The sequence below is a fragment of the Lepidochelys kempii genome, chromosome 4 (assembly GCF_965140265.1).
Source record: "Lepidochelys kempii isolate rLepKem1 chromosome 4, rLepKem1.hap2, whole genome shotgun sequence".
Classification (NCBI taxonomy): domain Eukaryota; kingdom Metazoa; phylum Chordata; order Testudines; family Cheloniidae; genus Lepidochelys; species Lepidochelys kempii.
This window is the reverse complement of record NC_133259.1, coordinates 135,361,973-135,383,785: the sequence shown is the minus strand read 5'-3', so window position 1 is coordinate 135,383,785 and position 21,813 is coordinate 135,361,973. Positions and strand designations below refer to the sequence as shown.

Here is a 21,813-nt window from a genome sequence, read left to right as displayed (position 1 = left end):
TTTAAACTTTATTACAAACTAAACAAAACAAACAAAAAACAGCCTGTTATCCAAATTGGTGAAGTAAGGCACAGAGTCTAAATCATTTAACCAGTTACAGAGAAAGCCAATAAACAGCAGAAAAACACCCAGTCTCTTTCTAAAAATTAAACAGTGCACACTAAAATGTTGCTGAATGTTTTCAATTAACTATGTGAATTATAACTGTCTTATTTACAATAAAATATTAGAAACATGAAATACATGGTCTCCAAATGAAGGAAAGAAACAGTTTTAATTTGATTAACCAATGACCTGTTTCAAATCTTTACTGAGATGTACCCCACTTTATTTATACATGCACCATATACAGCTTATATTACATGCTTCTATATCAAATATAAACCTAAATTAGAAAGAAGGAGTTATCAAGGTAATTTGTCCTCAGGCTACTGTCTCCACAGAACCACTTGGTAGAAATGGAGTGCAGCACCATGCAGACGCAAAACATTCTAAAGCAAACTCAACAATTAGGGGGCATATGAAGATCCCTCAAGCCCAGCATCCTGCTGAGCTAGGGTGTAAATTCCACACACCCGTTAGCTATTCCTCAGTTCCTTGTAATAAGTGGGACTGTTTCCGTGATGACATAGAATTTGTCTTATTTGCAGGAGCAACCTCAATGTTGTGCTATTCTGCTTCAATACACAGTTTCATTCAATCACAGATTTGATCTTGAACAAATGAAGGAAGATTTTCTGTACTCAGAGAGGAGTATAATGTCTTTCTATCTTAACTATTGAATTCTTGGCAGTGTTTGCATTTTGACTTTAGAGGCAGAACAATATGCTTCTATTACTTTGCTCCATTCAATCACATCTCCTATCACTTCCTTCAACTTCAAGCATGTGGAGTAAAATACCAGCTATCTGTTTATGAATTAATAATTCAAAACTAACCATTGTACAGGGTTTATAAGCAATTTTCATATTCACTGAAGAGAGAATGAAAAGAAACAACCTATTGCATAAAATACTGTAGAATGAAAAATAAGATGCTAGTCAGCTTCGTCCAGAACTGTATCATCGGATTTCTTGACCAGCTTCCACCAGTTTCTAGAGCCTAGCAAACTCAGCCCCCTAATTTCCCCCTCAAATATTTAATGATAATTCATTTCCCCCAACTACACCATTCTCTATTACCAATGACTTTACCTAGACCCCCATTCCCACGAGGCTCCTACAAAATTCTATAACCTCTTTATGGTTTCAAAATACACAAAATGAGAACCTTGATGTTCTCCTCACTGCTGTTTAACTTTTAGAATAGCTCTCCTTTTAAATAACGGATCAAATCAGAAATGAATACTTCTGACTTAGCAAAAATATTTTACATACGTTTTGTTAATTTAAACATTTCAGAATGACAAGTTGAAAAATTGAAAAAATTCTGAAAAAAAATATTGGATATGTTTTCTTCCTGAAAAATCTGAGTTTTCATAACCCCATTTGAGAGCTTACATTATTTGCTGTTTAGGTTAGAGCCATACTTTAGGGCACAATCCTGCTCAACACCTTCCATGAAACATAGCATGTTCAAGGATTAGTCCTTACATTTGTAAAGCTCATCCAATCAGGGATCTGTGATTTTTCTAACACTATGTAACTGCTTATGATTTTGTCACATGAAATTTGTTAACAATTTATCTAAGCCAAGCTTTCTTAGACCGTCTTTCCAGGTACAGAGGAAATTACTCACGTGGACAACTGCTCATGGTGTACCACTCCATACACTGGCCATAGGGGAAAGAGGCCACGTAAGCATTTGAGTCCACGCACTGTTTCATGTTACTGCACCACATGCATTCAGAGCTGCCACTCGTGCATTCTCCACACGCCGTCCTCAAGGCACAGGGCGTGCGACATTGCTTGGCACTGTGGTTAGCTGGGCATTAAGAAACAACACTCAATGACATGAGAAAACAGATTACACAATATTCTATTTTATGGTAGTAAATTACAGGCCCTTGCTCATTTGCACAATTAAAAAAATAGAGGTGAATCGCTCTTTGTCAACTAGCCAAACTGGGAAGTTCAGTGTGACAAATATACTAGAGCTGGGTGAATACTGGATTTTTTTTTTTTTTTGGTTTGCTGGCAGTTCTGAAAAATTGAAGACAGCTTCGTTTCAGGTTGAACCAAAATAAAATATTTTCAAAATTTATGATGAATCAAGAAGTCAAAAAAAACTGAGTTGGGTTGAAACAAAACATTTAGTTTTAACCTAACTTGAAATTTTTTTGTTCCAATTTCAGGTATTTTCATAAATGCAAAAAAAGAACTAGATTCACAAAATGTAGGGCAGGGGGAAGATGTCTTCTATTGTAATCGCAAAAAGAAAAGGAGTACTTGTGGCACCATAGAGACTAACCAATTTCTCTAAGGTGCCACAAGTCCTCCTTTTCTTTTTGCGAATACAGACTAACACGGCTGCTACTCTGAAACCTTCTACTGTAATCGTTACACTAGTGGTTAATATACTTTCCTGGGTTCAATTCCCCCTTCTGCTTGATGTGGAGAAATTAACTTGAATTTGGGTCTCCCCCACTGCAGGACAGGGTCCTGGCTACGGGATATTCTAGTATGGTGCTCTCTCAGGCCACGTCTACACTACCAGCTATATTGGCACCCCTAAGTCTATGGGAGAGCACTCTCCCTTCGACTTTGTACTTCATCTCCCTGAGAGGCAGAAGCTATGTCGAGGGGAGACTGTCTCCTGTCAACACAGCACAGTGTGGACACCGCTGTAAATCGATCTAAGCTACATCGACTTCAGTTACATAACGGAACTAGCATAACTTAGATCGACTTACGCCATTAGTGTAGACCAGGTCTCAGTCTCCCCCGTTGAACCTGTTCTACTTTGTATAAATAAATAAATAAATAGTCTCGGAAACAGGGACTTAAACTCTCGTTTCTCACACTTTAGGCGAAAACCCTAACCACCAGTCAATATACCGGTAGTCATTCTCACTCTCTTTCCCTGGCTCAGAACCTATTCATTGTCTTTATGAATGACTACAAATTGCCACTATGCATTTTGTGAATGAACTCCATTGCTTTTGTCAAAATGCCCAAAGCTGAAACAAACGTTTTGAGTCTGGTCAAAACAAAATGGCACTGCCAAAATGTTTTGATATTTTTGGTTTGGTCAAAAAACTATGTGATTAACTCGTGCCCAGTTTGTGAATAGTTTCGGGTTGGCCGAAACTGCATTTTTCAGTGATCAGTTTATTTGCCAAAAAATAATTAGCCCAACTGCACTACTAATTGAAAAATCTCTCAAAATTTAGTTTGAGTATTTCATTCAGTTGTTGCTGAACTGAGTCATTTCATCTGTAACGTGGCCATGATGAGAAACTTTACAATATAAGATCCACGCAGTAGGAAATATATCAGTTACAACAAATTCATTTTTCAGTCATTATGAATTATCTTCAGTACAAATACAGAGTAAAACTGAAAGGAAACAACTTGAATGTTATTGCTATTTATATCTTTATAGTGCTGCATATGCGTTATCCATATAGTCCTCTTCACACTTTTGTGAAGTTAATTGTGTCAGCATTTTACATGTGGAAGAGAGGGATAAAGGTTAAGTAATTTGACCAATGCTACAGATCAAATCAGTATTAGAACCAGAATTCTAACTCAAGAATTTTTGGCTCCTAGTCCGGTGCTTAATCCATTAGATGACAATTTAGACGAACCATTCTCAGATAAAAAGGGACAGACACAGACCAAGTTAAGTTTTAAACTAGTTATAGACTAGGTTAAAATGTTGTGAAAAAGTTTCTGCAAACATCTTCATCTCTAACTTTATCCTGTACTAGCGCAGAGCAGGACTTACATTGGTGTGGCTAATTTAGATATGTAATCAGCCAGCCTTTCTAAAATATTAAAAAGAAGGCTCTAATTGTTATTCAGAATAACTATCTAAAATGGAGAGTTAATAGACCCAGCCGTTTTAAAGATATGCAGTTCCAAAAATGATAGAGGGCTTTTCCAAAAGCAAATAACCTCATTTTTCAAAACTCTCATATTTCCAAAGTGTTTTGCTCAATTAACTTTAAACTTCAAAAAAATTATCCTCTGGCTAGACAACATGTACAAAAAAAATTCAGGTAGGGAATAGTTTTTATTTTTTAGTAAGAAGATTGTTCCATACCATAATTAACCTGAATGTCACATACAAATATACAGTTGGGAGAAAGTTTTAAAGCTAATTATTGCTGAACAGTCTCACTGTACTTCTGCTGGTTTTTTAAATACCTGATTTTTTTTACAGAATAACTAAAAAAAAAACTATTGTTCAAACTGGTCTGTTTGGTTACTGAATGATGCAAACATTCAAAATTTAATTGGGGGGGGATCTTATTTGCATTACTTAGACAGTAAAATACTTCTCAACTAGTTTCCCACAAAAACAGAAAAATTTTTATCAGCCGCATATTTACCAGGCCTTTCACAGATACTGCCATTAACTTGGTTGATACATGTTGCGGCCTTCAATCCCTGCTGATAAGGCTCAGCTAAATATCCACAAAATCCAGCATCACTTGGTTCCCCAGGCAGCCACTGGAGCAAGGTGTTTGTAAATGGAGACATGTCTTCCCAGCACCAGTACGACACATTGATCTTCCGCAGCCCAACCCATGGGGTCAAAGTTTTGGGCTAGAGATAAAATAAATGTTCGATTGAATGAACACCACAATTTTATCACTTCGCATAGTTAAGAAGCAGGACTTTAAAAACAAACAAATAAACAAACAAAAAACTAACGTCATGCAATGTGTATGAACCACTCTACCAGATTTGGAGGTGCAAACATTAATTAAGGGCATATTGTTTTCTCAGTCCCACTGGACTTACAGAGCACATCAACTGGAGAATTAACATCCTTCAGGCATGTGCCTTATTCATCTAATTTAAAACACACTCCCTCCCATCTCCCAAACCACTCCACACATAGTGTTTAAATAGCTGAAAAAAGGTAAGCACTAGAGAGGAGGCAGAACATGTAAATATATCAAACCTGAACAATTCTGAAATTAACAAGAAGAGTTGGCCTTAGATGCTCATGAGTGTATTGTAAAAGGTTAGAAATGGAAATAGCATTTTTCTGGGGTGATTGTTATACAGAACGCAATGGCAACTTAAAGAAAACGGCTACAAATAGTTTATCTTAGCAATGAAAACAGTTACTATCATTGGGAGCACTCACAAAGTAATCTGCCTACTTCAAAACATTTTATCTTTGCTTAACTTAAACCTGCAACACTTACTGAAGCAATGTGGGTACCCAGCACCTCTGAAAAAATCAGGCCACATTTTTTCAGAGGAACTACAAATGAACAGAGAAGCTGCAATCACTCAGTTCTTAATCAGTGAGCACTCTCCCTCAGAAGGTCATTATCAGAGTGAAAGCAGCACATCAGTGAAAGGCAGAGTTCAAATACCAGATACAGTGTGGCTTTCTACCAAAGCTATTTTTAGAAATTACAAAACTTGCTAAAACAATAAAACATACAAATATAAACTAAAACCAAAAGATTCCTTAAAAATCTGCATAGTTTTTCTAAAACCTTCACCATTTCCAACTCTCTAAGCAATAAAGTAACCAGAGGTAAGTGAACGACATCCTTTCTAAAAAAAGTTCAAATGTTAGAGAGCTTATGGGAATGGCCAACAAGTTCATCAATTTATACAGCACTCATCACCATGGTATCTAAAAGCCTTGAGTTTTGAAAACCATGTACTTTTACAATATTCTGTGTATCTCCCCCTTGCCTCACAAATGATTTTTTTAATGTGTAATCTTGTACAGAAAATACCTAATATAGGATTGATAAAAATGGACCACCCTAGTGTCTTATAACTGTTGAACGGTGTCATTTTAAGATCACAGAGCAAGCAAAAGTAGGAAGAAGGAAAAATGTTCTTGTTTCAATTTAACAATTCAATTTTTCTTTAGATATTTGTATTCTACATATAAAGTATGTTTCTGCTCTGAAAAGTAACAACATAATAGGATGTTCCATGTTTATTACCTCATTTCTTTCGGTTTACCATTTTTTCAGTTTACCAATAAAAAGTTAATGTCACTGACTGCTTGCCCTGCGCAGTCTTGGCTCTGAGAGCTTAAATAAGTTCTTCTTCTGTATCATCAATAAAAATGGTTCTGCAGACCAAATTAGGACCTGTTACATCTGTGCACCACCACGACAACCTTAGCAACACTTATGCAACCTGCCACCCATGTCTTTGTACAAGTGTCACTGATTAGAAAAAAAAGTCAATTCTATTGATGTGCAAGTAGTAATAGATTCTAAATCATTTTATTAGTTGTGTTTGGCTCTGTAACGATAACAGGGGAAAATGTTGGTCACTAGAGCAGATCTAACTGAATACTTCACATGGGTCTGTTGAGCATCAAACCACTTTTCAGAACAGAACAACAATTTAAGTGCTTTACATGAAGTATATATGGTGCCCTGTAACAGGGTACTGGCTAGGAGGTCCTGAGCCAGGCCCCTGTTAGCTCAGCTCCAGTTAAGTAGTATTAATTGGGGCTGGCTGAGTATGCCTCGCCTAATTGCTAGAAGGGAAGCACCTGAGGGCCTCATTAGCCAGGGGGCTATACAGGGCTGGCAGGAAAGAAGTAAGGGGGCGGATGAAAGGGAGGAACCAAAGGCTGGGCATCCCTGCTGGCTGGAGAAGCTAGCTGTCCCCCCAGGTTGCTACTATGCAGCGGTCTGTAAATAGAAGGTGGTAGGAGCTGACACTGTAAAAGGCACTGGTGATTGCACTCAAAAGAGGTCTCTGGCTGATTTGTTGCAAAAGCAAGAGAATGCCTTGCTACACGCCCCAGTGGAACCTTTATTTACAGCCCAGGGTACGGTTCACATGAGAACTACGCACCTTCATGTTGCAGTCATGTATCCCAAATCAGAAGTGTGTGTGTGATTTTATTATGCAGTGATATCCTTGAGGCACCCTGAATGTTTATATTTATGTTAGACATTTACATTCTCTACTATTTCACTGCAAAGCTGCCATGGAATACGTGGAATCTCAAAAGAAAATCAGCCCCCTGAGTTAAGAGGCATATTTTGATTTTGGTACAAAACACACAGTACCACAGTAAGTACTCTTCCATATTCGGCGCTCTGATACTCAAATGATGTTCAAGAACCACACTCACCGAAGACTGCATTCTCTGCAGCTCCTTTAGAACAAATTCCACCTTCTTCTGGGTTGTGAGAGATGCCAGTAGAGCATTGTGAGTTCTGCATGCCAATTTAGCATTGTCATAGCTCTCTTTTGTACGAGTGATTTTCAAACACGAGTTGCCAACCAAATGCCAGTTTGCTCCGCAGATATTTTCTATGAAAAAGTGAAAGCAATTCATGATACACAACACCTTTCTCCCCCAGGTCAAAACACATCACTTGGAGATGGTGAATGTCCTTCACAAGGGGCCCTCAGCATTGGAGCCTATTCCTTTAATCCAAAAGAGCTTGGTTCACCAACCTTCCTGCCATGCTAAAAGGCACATCTATTAACCAAGGCTTTTGGAGAAGGAGTAGCTTTGATGGGAACAGATCTTTTGGCAGGAGTGGAGTTTTGTTTGGGGTATGCAGGTTAGCTACTAGTTTTAGTTGGATATTTGTCTCTAATTTACGTCAAATGTACCTTTTTAATATTTTTGTCAACTGAAATAAATTAAATATTCAACTACTAAATTCTAGTAGAAGAGATATGCCCTTGCCCTCGGAAACAATCAAAACAAGAGGTAGGGTGCAGTACTGCCAATCCCAAGAATTAAATTTTGAGTTAGATTCACTCCCCCCGACCCCATCATGAAACTGGCTTTAAAACGATTAAATAAAAAAATAATACATTTTGGGTTTTTTAACTGCTTTCAGTTCTTTGAATTTTTAGGGTGCATTCAGGTCACGTTTTAAAGTCTCTCTCTATAACCAAATGGGCTAGAAACTTATTTTTTGTTAAATGAAAGCTTTTGCTTGTCACATGACTCCAAGTGCTTAGGACTAAAGAAAAGTGTCAAACAGAGAAAAACATTAAATTATGAAATCTGGCAATTTTGGAGGTGGGAGGGAAGAAACATTTCTCTTTCAGATTTTTTGAAAAATAAAGTATTAATTCAAGGCAGTATACTCGTTACCCTACTTCATCCAGATATAGAAATATTCAGGACACAGAAGTACTAGGAAAAATAATAGAATATAGTATTTTATAACATCCTCTTGATTCCCAAATGAATAATACAGTACCAATCTTACATTATACAACAGATGATGGGAAAGCACACGTTTTTTGATAATTAAATTAGCCTTGATTACAACTGGGTCTTATTGGGATATAAAATCTTTTGAAACAATTACATAAATAAAGAAATAGACAAAAGTGGGACAATAGCAGATCTGAAATATTTTGCTTGGAGCTTAAGTACAACCTCTTCATCCACTATATTACTACTGCTAGGGCTGTCAATCACAGTTAATGCATGTGATTAATGCAAAACAAATTAACTAGATTAAAAAACTGTCACAATTGTAGTTTTAATCGCACTGTTAATCATAAAATACAAATTTAAATGTATTATAAATATTTTGGATGTTTTTCTACATTTTTCAAAAATACTGATTTCAATTACAACACAGAATACATAGTGTACAGTGCTCACTTTAAATTATTTTTATTACAAATATTTGCACTGTAAAAAAGATAAACAAAAACCTCATACAAGTCCATTCAGTCCTACTGCTTGTTTAGCCAATTGCTAAGAGAAACAAGTTTGTTTACATTTACAGGAGACAATGTCACCTGAAAGTAAGAACAGGCATTCGCCTGGCACTGTTGTAAACATTGCAAGGTATTTATGTGCCAGATACACTAAACATTCATACGCCCCTTCATGGTTGGACTTGTAGGCGCTAAAGTTTTATATTGTTTTTGTTTTGAGTGCAGTTACATTAAAAAAAGTCCACATTTGTAAGTTGCATTTTCACACTAAAGAGATTGCAGTACAGTACTTGTATGAGGTGAACTGAAAAATAGTATTTCTTTTCCGCATCTTTTTTACAGTATGAATATTTGTAATCAAAAATAAAAATCAGTTGGATTTCAAAGCAAATCTCACATAACATTAACATATATATAAAACTAATTGTTCCTTATAAAGAACAGTCCTTACCTCACCCTAATCATAGATTTTGATGAGGAAAATAAAGGATGTTTTTGGATTTAGGGATTTAGTATTTGTTTTTAAATACAAAATATACATACCAGGTAAAGCTATGCACTCTTGATTTCTGGGCTCCCACTGACAGTTCTGATCCATGGCACAGCTTTTACAACTTGTCTTTTTGTTACAATAATATGCGGGATTATCCTTGGGGCATTTGTCATATTCAGTAAGGGGTACCTAAAACACACGGGATGTTTACGTTTTTTTTCTTACATGTCTATTCACGCTCACAAGGACCACCATTATAATTCTGTAGAAGGGGCAACAAATTAGGTCTACTGAAGGACCAATATTTTCAGAAGATGTATCATGTTCAGAATTCCTTCCCCAAACCTGCATGCTAAGCCACCTCCCTCACCATGCTCAAGTCCCTCTTAAACCAGTTGTGCCATCTTGCTTAAAAGATGTGAGGAGAGAATCAAGGGTTTTTTGGACTTATGAATGGAATCATCAAGATGTGCACGTGCCTTACCAAATAAATCATATGATGTTATTAGTGGCAAAGATGCCGACGAAGTTGGTATTCACCCACGAAAGCTTATGCTCCAATACGTCTGTTAGTCTATAAGCTGCCACAGGATTCTTTGCCACTTTTACAGTTCCAGACTAACACGGCTACCCCCTGATACTTGATGTTATTACTGATATCCTCATCTTTCCTTGCCCCTTCCCATTGTCTCTTTAGGATACTCACTACTTAAGTAGCTGAAGTATAATATAATCCAGGGTCCCACAAAAAGCCACTGAACCTCAAGAAATTCAGATGTTTGTAGTTACAGTTACACAGCAGAAACACATACATAGAGGTCATTGTGACACAGATTAGTTTTCCTGACATTGAAACTTCATAGCAAGATTAACATTTTCAGAGTGATATTTAAACACGTTTACCTGATCATCTGTGCAGTTGTTATGCTTTAAGATACACTGGTCAGTGCACCATTGACAGTTATTCGTATTCGCTGTACAGCTATAGCAGTCTGTAATCTGATTACATTTTTCATGGTCTACAACAATTAAAGAAAAAAACCTGCATGACCCAAAACAAGCATTTCCTGACAGAGTTCTAAGAAGCTGTTTACACACGTGTTATAACCAATGGCTGTGCCAACAGATTTCCCATAACCTACAACAGCTATCAATTAAACTGGACTTCTTGTTTTTACTTTAATTTAACTAAGTTGAAAGAAATTCCATTAATTTCCTCTGTCAATAAATTTTAAGACACTTTCAGGAAAGTGCACCTGCAATTCAATGGAGAAAGACACACAAATGTTGAGATTGCCCATGTAAGCCCAATAGACATATGTGCAAATGACAAATGGACATCTAATTTAAGTGTGCAAATGCAGACACATTTTTCAGAAATCCTGGCTCTCAATTGGGAGTTTCATATGAAGTTTAAATCTTCCAGTTCATCATCTTCCTCGTTTATCTTCTCTGCTTATGCAGTACTTTGTTTATACACTAAAGATCCCAAATTACTGTCCTTTTACATCAATTGTTTTCACACAATTAAAGGATGCAATATACTACAGAAGCAAGTTTCAGAAAAAAATCAACTCTGGGAGCTGGCAGAGCACTGGCATAAACTACTGCAGACTTGATAGCTGTTAGAAATTTTAATAAATGGAGTCCAGAATTAAATGTAGTTCCAAGAAATTGCTCAAAGATTAGTAACTCTATGAGCCCCTCTCCCCACTCTAGTTGAAAAAGTGATAGCAACAATTATCTGATAACACCTTCTCTCTTGGTGAGCACAAAGGAGTGCAGCATGGCCCTGCTCCATCTTTCCCAATGGTGCTTGTCAACAGAGTTGGAGGCTCTCAGAATGACAAATCTCAGTCACTTTCTATGGAACAATGGTCCAAGCCTGTCTCCCATTGGGAAATTTAATAAAAGAGCAAAGATAAAAGCAACAGTCTGAGTTGGGTGGATGTTTAAAGGAGGAAAAATTGAGAGTTTTAACTGTCCAGCCCCCAAACAGCCAAGCAATCATTTCAGCAGCAGTCTGTGGCCCTCAAGCCATTTCTATCACTTTACTGTAGCATTTAATTTGTACACTGTCCAGTTTTTATTAACACAAAATTAAAGTCATGCTCTCACAGTAAGACACAAAAGGCTGTTTATTAGAAGTCTACAGGTGCACCTTCTACACAAGGTATGTAGCAATAGCTTGCTAATGCACACACTGTTGTCGCTTACTGCTAGAAGAAACATACTAAACACATTCAAATTATTTTTGGGACCACAAAACCAGCCAACTCCTCGATTTTTACTCGTTTATCTTTTTGCTAACTCTTGGAATGTTGAATATTTTCAAGAAATAACCTGAAGTTTACAACTGTGGTAATGAAAAGATTTGGCATACCCAATAGTGTAGGCGCAGCTGACTTGTTCATGATTATAGCTGAAGTTCATATCATATAGAATCTTGGCCCACAATCCCTGACTTTGACTATTTAGTGAACAATGTAATGTACAAAAATGTGAGGAGGAACAGAGAAGATTTGAAACAGTATGGAAAGAAAAAAGCAAAGAAGTCTATTCTATATATGCTTTTATTCCACACTCATCACCACAGTATCCAGAGTACCTTCCAGTAGTGCATTAAGCTATGAGACTATACATCGGTCACGTGATGTTTGTTCTTTTATCCTCTCAGATGGAGAAGCATGTGTAGTGGAGTGCCTTGTTTTGGTGGTAGTGCATCTTTTTAACACAAATATACTCGTTGCTATGTGTCTATGTTATAGAAGTGCAATGCATACATACCTGGTTTTGAAGGACATTCTTCAAAAACTTTTTGTTGTTGCTCTGCTGTTGCTCTTTCCCATGGGACACACAGAGAAAAAGTGGTGTTCCACACACACCTGACTCCAGGACCTGCTCTTAAGCAAGATGTCTCATTGTCATAAGCTTCACAGCTTTCTGGTGTATACCTCAGGATATCGCTCAGGAGGAGACTGTTGAAACCTCCAAATATATACACAGTGCTAAACATAAATAAGAAAATTGAAGTAAATGTTATGTTCATATATTTGTAGACCATTTATAGCTGCATTTCAGTTACACAGCTCTTGATAACTGTGCAGGGCACCTAGAATACATTGATAGGAGCCCTCTTCTTGTAAATCCAATTAAATAAATAGATGTTGGTTAAGGAACACATTAAACAAAATGGTGTCTCAGATTTCCATTAGTTCAGTAAATCTCAGTCCATGACTTTTGAGCCATAAACTGCATCAGATCACTCCTCAGTCAGGGATTGTTGTGATCTATATGTTGCAATACGGTATAGGCCATACGGGCCTAGTATAAATGCTGAATGCGTACGTGAGTTGTGTGCTGGCACCTGAAGCAAGGATTTAAGGTTATGAGCAGTCAAGAATTGTCATGCAAAACAAACTTTGTCATGTCCATAAGAGGAAATGGAATGTCTTGGATTATGGCGGCCTGCCCAGAACTGCTCTCCTGGAATTATGGATGAAAGGCTTATTAAACAGACAAAGAGCTAAGGATGCAACAGTCTGGTCTATAAAAAAAGTTGTTTGCTATAGCTGAAATTGCAGTCAGACCCAGACCCAGATCCCTGAAAAAGAAGAGGCGTGTAATGTGAGGCTCCCCACGCCTTGTGATCGGACTGAATTTCGACTAGCCATTGGGATTTGCTTCGGATCTTCAGACTCTGGTGTAGTATGAAAGGAGTGTGAATGTGGAGTGAGTGGGGTTTATATTCTCAACCAAAAAAATATTTAGAGTATTATATACCAACACTTCCTACGGGATGGGGGAGCAGGCAGATACTGGAAGGCCTCTATCAGAGCCTAACATTTGGTGGAGAATTGCGGGGGCAGGGGGGAAGGGGAGGAGAGATATAAGGAGTGCTGGATTGTGAGACGGGGTCTCACAGGTGACTCCTTATTTGTAGGATTAGAAGTCCGCTTGGGGAGATACTGCGTTGAGTTTTGGGAACATGCCATATTAAGTATAAGTGAGTGAGAGCGTGCGGGGAGATACCGTGCAAGGTTTTTGAGATGTTTAAAAAGAGTAAAGGGGTAGAGGAGGCACACTAACGGATTAAAGTTAAGCCCCTTCTATGTTAGGGACGGAGATTACTGCATTTGGGACCTGCCCTTGGATGGAGGATACAGTGGAACCTGATGTGATAACTGATACATTAGAAAACATGTTTGAGAAGTATGTACAGCTATACAAGCCTAATGCCAGCAAGAAGCAGGACAGCTGTGATATGGCTGTTGTGGCGGGCTACGAAAAAGGTAATTGAATACAAGGGGGAGGCATGTGCCGGGCTACAGACCCCGCAAGAAAGTTTTAAAATCTGCCAGGAAAGTTTAGAGAAGGACGTAAGGCAAGCACAAGTAATGCAGACTCAGTTGGAACAGCTGGGAAAAGAAACTAGAGAACTGGAAAAGAGAATGATGGAATGGGGACACAGGCAAGGCTCTGTGGCATCAGAGCTGGGAACGGAATACTGGGGAACAGACTCTGCCAGCGTGTAGAGCTATGAATATGTATGCTTGGAATTAACCCCAATAAACATTGCAGTGCCTGCACTTTGGATTTCTGGTCTTCTGCTCTCTGTCGGTGTGACAGGAACCAGGGGAGAGGGTAAAAGAAATGAGGCACTTAAGTCCACTTGTACGAAGTTTAGAGCGGGGGTCTCAAACACGCGGCCCGCCAGCTCCTCGTGGCACCCCCACCCCCCCCAGCATTTACCGAGAGCAGCTCCAGGCCGGCGTGAACCGGGGGCAGGGCAGGCTCCCTCCTTGCTTGCCTGCCCTGCCCCCGTGCCGTTACGGGAAGTGGCTGGGACCTGGGAGATGGGGGGGGCACAGGGGACTGTGTGTTGCCCTGGCTGCTCCTCCAGGTACCTCCCCCGAAGTTCCCATTGGCTGCGGTTCCCCGTTCCTGGCCAATGGGAGCTTCCGGGGAGGTACCTGGAGGAGCAGCCAGGGCAACACACAGACCCCTGTGCTCCCCCATCTCCCAGGTCCCATCCGCTTCCCGGAGCGGTGCAGGGGCAGGGCAGGCAGGCAGGGAGCCTGCCCTGCCTCTGGTGCATGCCGGGCTTGACCCGCCCCCCGAACCCCTCCTGCAGCTGAACCCCCTGACCTGAGCCCCCTGCTGCACCCCACACCCCTCCTGCACCCCGACCCCCTGCCCTGAGTAGCCTGCCACACCCTGCACCCCTACTCCCTGCCCTGAGCCCCCGATGCACTCCGCACCCCTCCAGCACCCCCTGGGGACAGGGAGGGGGCGGAGTTGGGGTGGGGGATTTCAGGGAAGGGGTTGGAATGGGGGCAGGGAAGGGGTGGGAAGAAGCAGGGCAGGGGCGTGGCCTCACCGAAGGGGGGGCGGGGCCAGGGAGGGGTTGGTCAGTGGTGCAGCCCTCGGGCCAACGTACTAGTCCTCACGTGGCCCTCGTTGTCATTTGCGTTTGAGACCCCTGGTTTAGAGTAAAGGCAGCAGACTAGATGATCATAATGGTCCCTTCTGACCTAAATATCTATGAATCTATTATGGGAGACTGCCAGTAACTTTTTTTTACATTTGGTGCTACTCTAGTAAAGGCTACTGGAGGATTGTAAATTAAAGTTTGGGGCAGTTAAAAATTACGTGGCACAACAGGGTTTGGAGTCAGAAGCAAAGTTAATACACCACCTTAAGAGACAGGAGCTGCCACTTGGTCGGAGTGAAAAAAGGAAAAAAAAAAAGTTTTGAAGTGAAAAAGGGAGAGTGAATGGGTTAACCCCTGAAGTTGCTCAGAAACAATTAACTGCAACAGAGAATAGCACTTCTGCAATTCAAGGGAGGTGCAAACAAAAGCAACAACAACAACAGAAAAGCCACAGGGTAAGGCAGCTGTATTGCACCTTAAAGAATTGAATGCAGAAGTAAGTAAGTGAAGAGTTACAAGTAGCTTTTGCAAAAATTAATACTACAGATGTCAAGGTTCCTTCCCCACTCTGAACTCTAGGGTACAGATGTGGGGACCTGCATAAAAACCTCCTAAGCTTACTTTTACCAGTTTAGGTTAAAACTTCCCCAAGGTACAAATTAATTTTACCCTTTGCCCTTGGAATTTCCACTGCCACCACCAAACTTTAACTGGATTTACTGGGAAACGTAGTTTGGACACGTCTTTCCCCCCAAAATCCTCCCAACCCTTGTACCCCACTTCCTGGGGAAGGTTTGGTAAAAATCCTCACCAATTTGCATAGGTGACCACAGACCCAAACCCTTGGATCTTAGAACAATGAAAAAGCATTCAGTTTTCTTACACGAAGACTTTTAATAGAAGTAAAGGAATCACCTCTGTAAAATCAGGATGGTAGATACCTTACAGGGTAATTAGATTCAAAACATAGAGAATCCCTCTAGGCAAAACCTTAAGTTACAAAAAAGACACACAGACAGGAATATTCATTCTATTCAGCACAGCTCTTTTCTCAGCCATTTAAAGAAATCATAATCTAACACATACCTAGCTAGATGACTTACTAAAAGTTCTAAGACTCCATTCCTGTTCTGTCCCCGGCAAAAACAGCATACAGACAGACACAGACCCTTTGTTTTTCTCCCTCCTCCCAGCTTTTGAAAATATCTGGTCTCCTCATTGGTCTTTTTGGTCAGGTGCCAGCAAGGTTACCTTTAGCTTCTTAACCCTTTACAGGTGAGAGGATTTTTCCTCTGGCCAGGAGGGATTTTAAAGAGGTTTACCCTTCCCTTTATATTTAAGGCAACAGACTTTGTAGGGAAGTAAACACTTAGGATCTGTGAGAACGTTAAAAAGTAATAGTTGTGGTGTTATAAAAAGGGAATTCTTGGTTTAAGAATAAAACCCAGTTATGTAAATATAAATATACATGCAATGCGGTACAGTCACATTGGGTGGAACCGTGGTAGTTAAACAAATTATACAAGGGCGTCAGGTAGAGTGGCTACTGCTACCACAATGTGTTATCCCCAAAAGTCTTTACAACTATTCTGAGGGGAAATGGGCCCTTTTCGCACAGGAATAGTTTGTAATCAAAATCACTAGGGGTAAGGTGTGGGGTGGGGTTTAGGAGGGGTATTAGAACTTAACTTGACTGCCTTCAATTATACAAAATGGGAATGTAATCTGGGTATAGTATTATGAAAAAAATAATTAGAGCAGTGCAAGGAATATTAAGCACACAAAATGGAATGTGTGTGTGTAAATATTTGTGTGTAATTACATAAGGTTTTAAGGACCTAAACCAACACTCCTGGTTTGTAAAATTCTTTTTGTAGGTTTAAGATAAATTGGGCTTGTTTTGTTTTTAAATAAAAAAATAATGCCACTAAAATGGCATTTGAATCTCACATCCAAAGTTACAACATTGACAGACCCTTTTGCCAGAGATGGCCAGCTAGTATGATGTGGCTTTGGTATTTAGCATTTAACCCTTTGGGTACTTCCATGTGGTTATAAAGTTTAATATCTTTTAAAATGAGGACCGAAGACTGTGGCCATGGCAGGGACAGACACAACTGGGAAAATGGAGAGAGATTCTGGATCCCTTTGTATTTTTATTTTGGTAATAAATAGCAGCTAAGTATTGCAGGAGGGGCACAAAAAGACAGACAGTGTATCTTTGAAGCAAGAGCAGGGGTGAAATGTACAAAAGAAGCAATGTCAGAAACACCCAGCCTTGAAGTGGCTCTAAGTAATCAGACTGTCACAATGTTAAACCTTGACATAAATGCTAGTGAGTAACCTTGTAACAATGTATAATGTGTGTAATTTTGTGGGGGGGGGGGGATTTTCAGCATGCTAAAAATGGTCATTAAAAATAAATCTCATGTTCAAAGATCTCATAGTAATACTCTCAGCTATTACCTGTGAATAAACTTAAAGCTTGGCACAGCAGAGAAGCTATTACAAACCTAGTCTGCTGTACAAAAAGGGAAACTGAAGTACTCTGCCTCATGAATTTCATAAACAAACAGTGGGATAATTCACCCTTTTCTTTAAGGGTAGAAGCCATTGAAATCTGACCAGTCTATAGAACAAATCACAGGAAAGTATAGAGGTAATTTCTCTGTTTTTCTTGCAATCAGCAAGGAGATTCATAAAAGAGAAATTTTTAAGCAATAATCTGTCCCCACAACGGGGAAGGAAATGTGGGTTTTTTTGTTTTTCAGACACTACAGGCAAGCTGGTGCCAGCAGAACAACTTAGAACACCATCTACTGTTGCAACGAAAATTATGCTGTGTGATTTGTCTGGTTTGTCTTGTCATTACCATTATTTTGATGGAAATTGTACAAGATGAATTAACACATATAGCGGCAAAAGTCAATGCATGGTATGATCTGTCTAGAAAGCCTGGTCCATTCAAGGTGGGAATTTAAGTGATATACCAAATTCCAGGAGAACATCATCTATTCCCAGCCTGCTGCTACTGGGAACAGAGAATGGAGGGTGGAAATAGGCTCATTGCATGCAGTGAACAAAAAGACAGGAGAGGTAAGATGGGTACCTGAAAAAAACTGCAAAGGGATGAAATTATTAACATCTGCCACTCCATGGCACACCAAGGAATAGAGAATATGCTTTTTAAGGTGAAACAAATTGAAATTTGGCCTCGAGTACGGGAAGATGTAGAAGGATTGGTTAAAAATGGTACAAAATGAGTGGCAGACAGCAACAAAACACCTAGTGCAGGGCTATTGTTACATCAGAGAATTGTAGGGCCATGGAGTAGGATACAAATGGACTATATTGATAAGTTGCCGAAAACTTCCAGAGGAAATCAGTATTTGCTGGTGGTTGTGGATTCTTTTTCCGGATGGATGGAGGCGATTCCTACCCAGAATTATACTGCAGAGACAACCACTAAGAAACTATGGGAAATTGTTTTTAGCAGGTATGGAACTCAGAGTAATTGATTTGGATAATAGGCCGCATTTTGTGGGGCAAGTAATGAAAAGCTTACTGAAAGCTTTAGGAATAAAGCAGCAGTTACACATTCCTTATCATCCTCAATCATCAGGATCAGTAGAAAGAAAAGGAGTACTTGTGGCACCTTTTTGCAAGGATCAGTAGAGAGAATGAATCCAATGATTAAGCAGGCTCTACGAAAAGTGGTATAGGAAACAGGTAAAGATTGGGATGAGAAATTACCATTGGTGTTGGTGGCAATTTGAAGTAGTGATGAGGTAGGTAAAGGGTACTAGCCATGCTAAATTCTCTTTGGAAAATCTATGAGGCTGTGGAGCCCTCTACTGTAGCCAGGAGAAGGGGAAGTAGAGGAAGTATCGCTTACCCAACGCGTTAAAGAGTTACCGACTGAACTTAAGAAAATGGAATTTAGATTAACAGATGCAATTTGGAAAGCAAGAGAATATGTGGACTCACAGGCCACTCAAGATACGAAATTATGGAACATAGGGGATAAGGTGATGTATCTGAGGCTGACATCAAAAGATCATGTCTTAGAATCAAAATGGGTTGGAGCTTTTTCAATTATGAATAAAATTTCCCTCACTGTAGTGCAAATTAATAAGGGAAAAAGGGGGAAATGGGTAACACATCAAAATTAAAGTTACGGACCAAAGATTAATAGAAGGGGAATGTCCAACTGCACCGGAGATATCCCGAACAGATCCTGAATTGGGAGTATGGATACTGTGCTATGACTTTTGCAATTGGCTTGCTGCTTACACTCATTTTGCTTTGCATTATTTGTCTGGTGGAAAGATTGTGCTGTGTGAATTACATTTTAGGAAGAAGACTACCAGAGCTCGAGCAAAAACAGACGGGGTTAGCAAAGGCTTAACAAAAGCTGTTGGGGCAGTATATTCCGAGGCACTGGACATTATTCTTTTGGAATAACGACCATGACCTCAACACAAGAGGGGTGAAATCAGAAGAAGAAAAAGTTTGCAGGGAATGAAAATTGATTTTAAAGTAAAAGTTCTAACACTGTCAGCAATGATTCAGGAAAAAACGGAAATTATGGTACCCTGAAAGGCGGGGATATGACTTCTGGTTTTTATATTTTGTGAGTATCTGGAGAAGTTTAGGGGTACAAGGATATGCACATGGGAGCACCTCTAAAATGGAGATATGGATTAAAGGGGCTAATATGTTCAGCTATCCATGTGACACAATGGAGAAAGCAGGACCAAACAAAAACAGATGGGAGGGGGAACCTTTTGAGGTGAAATTTGAAATATGGTGGGAAAACGGTAAAGGATTCACATGAGAATATTTAAAACCAGAGGACTTGGAGAAGCAATGGAGGTATTTTTATATTATAACAGGGGAGTGCTGGTTGACCTTTCAATTTAGTCATAATGAAAACAACACGAATATAAGCTTCCTGAATTGCACTTTTTTGGAATTTGGGATTTAATGCAACTACCCTGGATGTGATTTATGAAAAAGAATTGGCTAATGTCCATGTGGGATGGAATGAGTCAGCAGCTCTCAAAGCGTATCATAGAATCATAGAATATCAGGGTTGGAAGGGACCTCAGGAGGTCATCTAGTCCAACCCCCTGCTCAAAGCAGGACCAATCCCCAATTAAATCATCCCAGCCAGGGCTTTGTCAAGCCTGACCTTAAAAACTTCTAAGGAAGGAGATGTAGATGTATGATGCTATGGTAAATTCTTCCATAATGGTGAAATTAAGCTGTTTCAGGAAAATCAACACAGGAATATACTTTTGGGGACATGGTAGCTATTTCGTGCTTCTTAATCAAATACCAGTAAATAAAACCGCCCCAAGAATCATGGTGGATGAACATCCAGATAGAAGTGGGGAAATAACTGAAGCCCCAACTATTGCGGACCAACCAATCTGGCTGGAGGAGTTGCGATTAAATGTGAGTGCGCCACATTCAGAGTGTACGCCATATGCCTAGCCTCTATTACTAGCATGGCAACAACAATGGGGAGATGGTGCTAAAAGACGTCAGAGAGGTATAGGAGAATATATTGTGGGTGGCACTGGTGCTGAGGTTGGGGTGTTGAATTCGTCTGATATTGAGACGTGATGAGGGAAAATGTCTTGGGTGAGACAATGCCATCACAAAGATCAAAATTATGCTGTGGCTCTTTGCAAATGAACAGTCAAAGAGTAATTTTTCTCAACTGATAAAACAGAACACTATTTAGCTAGGGAATTGATTTTTCCACGCTCGTGAGGGCAAGGATCACATCTATGTTTTAGGCACAATACCACCTTTGTGTTACTGCTACTTTTACACACCTGCACACACAATTTTGTTTTAATAATGACTAGTTCAGGGGTTCTCAAACATCATTGCACCGTGACCCCCTTCTGACAACAAAGTTACGAAATGACCCTGGGAGGGGTGCAGAGACCGGGCCCTGCCGCCTTGGGTGGGGGAAGAGGGAGCCACAGCCCGAGCCCCACTGCCCAGGACAGGGGTGGAGCTCAGGCTTTAGCTTCAGCCCTGGCTCCCAGCAAATATAATGCAGGCCCTGGCGGTCCTGACCCACAGTTTGAGAACCACTGGACTAGTTAATGCAGAATATGAAAACTAACAGAACTGAATAGAAATTTGGTGGGCAAAAGTTCTTTCCTTTCATCCTACAGTTATTTTTGGTCCCAATTAAGGAAAAAACTTAAGTATATGCTTAAATGCAATTCACAAAAGTCATTGCATTGAAGGTATTTAGTATACAGTCAAGCTGCTATCTATTTTGTGTGAGATTTTCAAAGGCATGAAGGGCAGCTAGAAGCTCAACTCCCTTGAAAGTTTTTGGGAATTACATGCCTAGCTCTCATTTGTGACTTAAATAATCTCCCTCCTTTCATGTGTTTAAGAGAGGCATCCTCAGAGAGAGATGGCACTGGAACCAAAACCAGAGACTTAGCAAATCACATACTCCTTAAAACATGGATTTTATTATAGCAAACGTAGCCAACAAAATGGCATGGACCCCAACTGTATTTGTGCCTAAACAGCATATGTTTCTGTCAAAAGACAGATGAGGCCAGACAGGAGGAAGGCTACCAGCAAGCAAAAAAAGGTAACGAAGATGTGAACAGAGGTCTTATTAGTAGGAGCAGTGAAGAGAGAGTCTATTTTTGGAGCTATTAAAACTAATAAAAACAGAGATGACAATGGAGATTGAGAAGGAAAGAGAAGGAGAAGTATTTGGAGGGAAGAGGAAAAACTCAATTTTGGACTGATTAAGTTCTAGAGATGAGATGGCAATAGAGAGTCTGGTCTAGTCGGAGAAGAGAATGAGTCAGGACAGCTAAAAATAAGAAAGGTTATAGGTTGGAAATCGAGAGGTTATAGGTTGGAAATCTTCAGCAGAGATGCAAGTTGAAGCTATGACAGGAAGTAAGGTCACAGAACTTGAATTTGGTTTCCAGTTGGAAGTTCTCAGTGACCTTATAAACACATACATATATGTTTGCATATGGGCTCATTTAACTACACAGTATGCAGATATAAAGCAAGACTTT

General features: G+C 39.7%; 1 protein-coding gene across 1 annotated transcript in view; it reads right to left on the bottom strand.

Annotated features, from left to right (window-relative positions):
* Nucleotides 1-21,813, bottom strand: part of ATRN (attractin) — a 270,477-nt gene that overhangs the window by 133,704 nt on the left and 114,960 nt on the right. The window contains exons 12-17 of the mRNA XM_073342975.1: nucleotides 12,088-12,308; nucleotides 10,204-10,319; nucleotides 9,351-9,489; nucleotides 7,243-7,424; nucleotides 4,496-4,712; nucleotides 1,738-1,923 (exon numbers count right to left, since the gene is read on the bottom strand). Of these exons, the coding sequence (XP_073199076.1) occupies nucleotides 1,738-1,923; nucleotides 4,496-4,712; nucleotides 7,243-7,424; nucleotides 9,351-9,489; nucleotides 10,204-10,319; nucleotides 12,088-12,308 (1,061 nt within the window). The remainder of the gene's footprint in view (nucleotides 1-1,737; nucleotides 1,924-4,495; nucleotides 4,713-7,242; nucleotides 7,425-9,350; nucleotides 9,490-10,203; nucleotides 10,320-12,087; nucleotides 12,309-21,813) is intronic.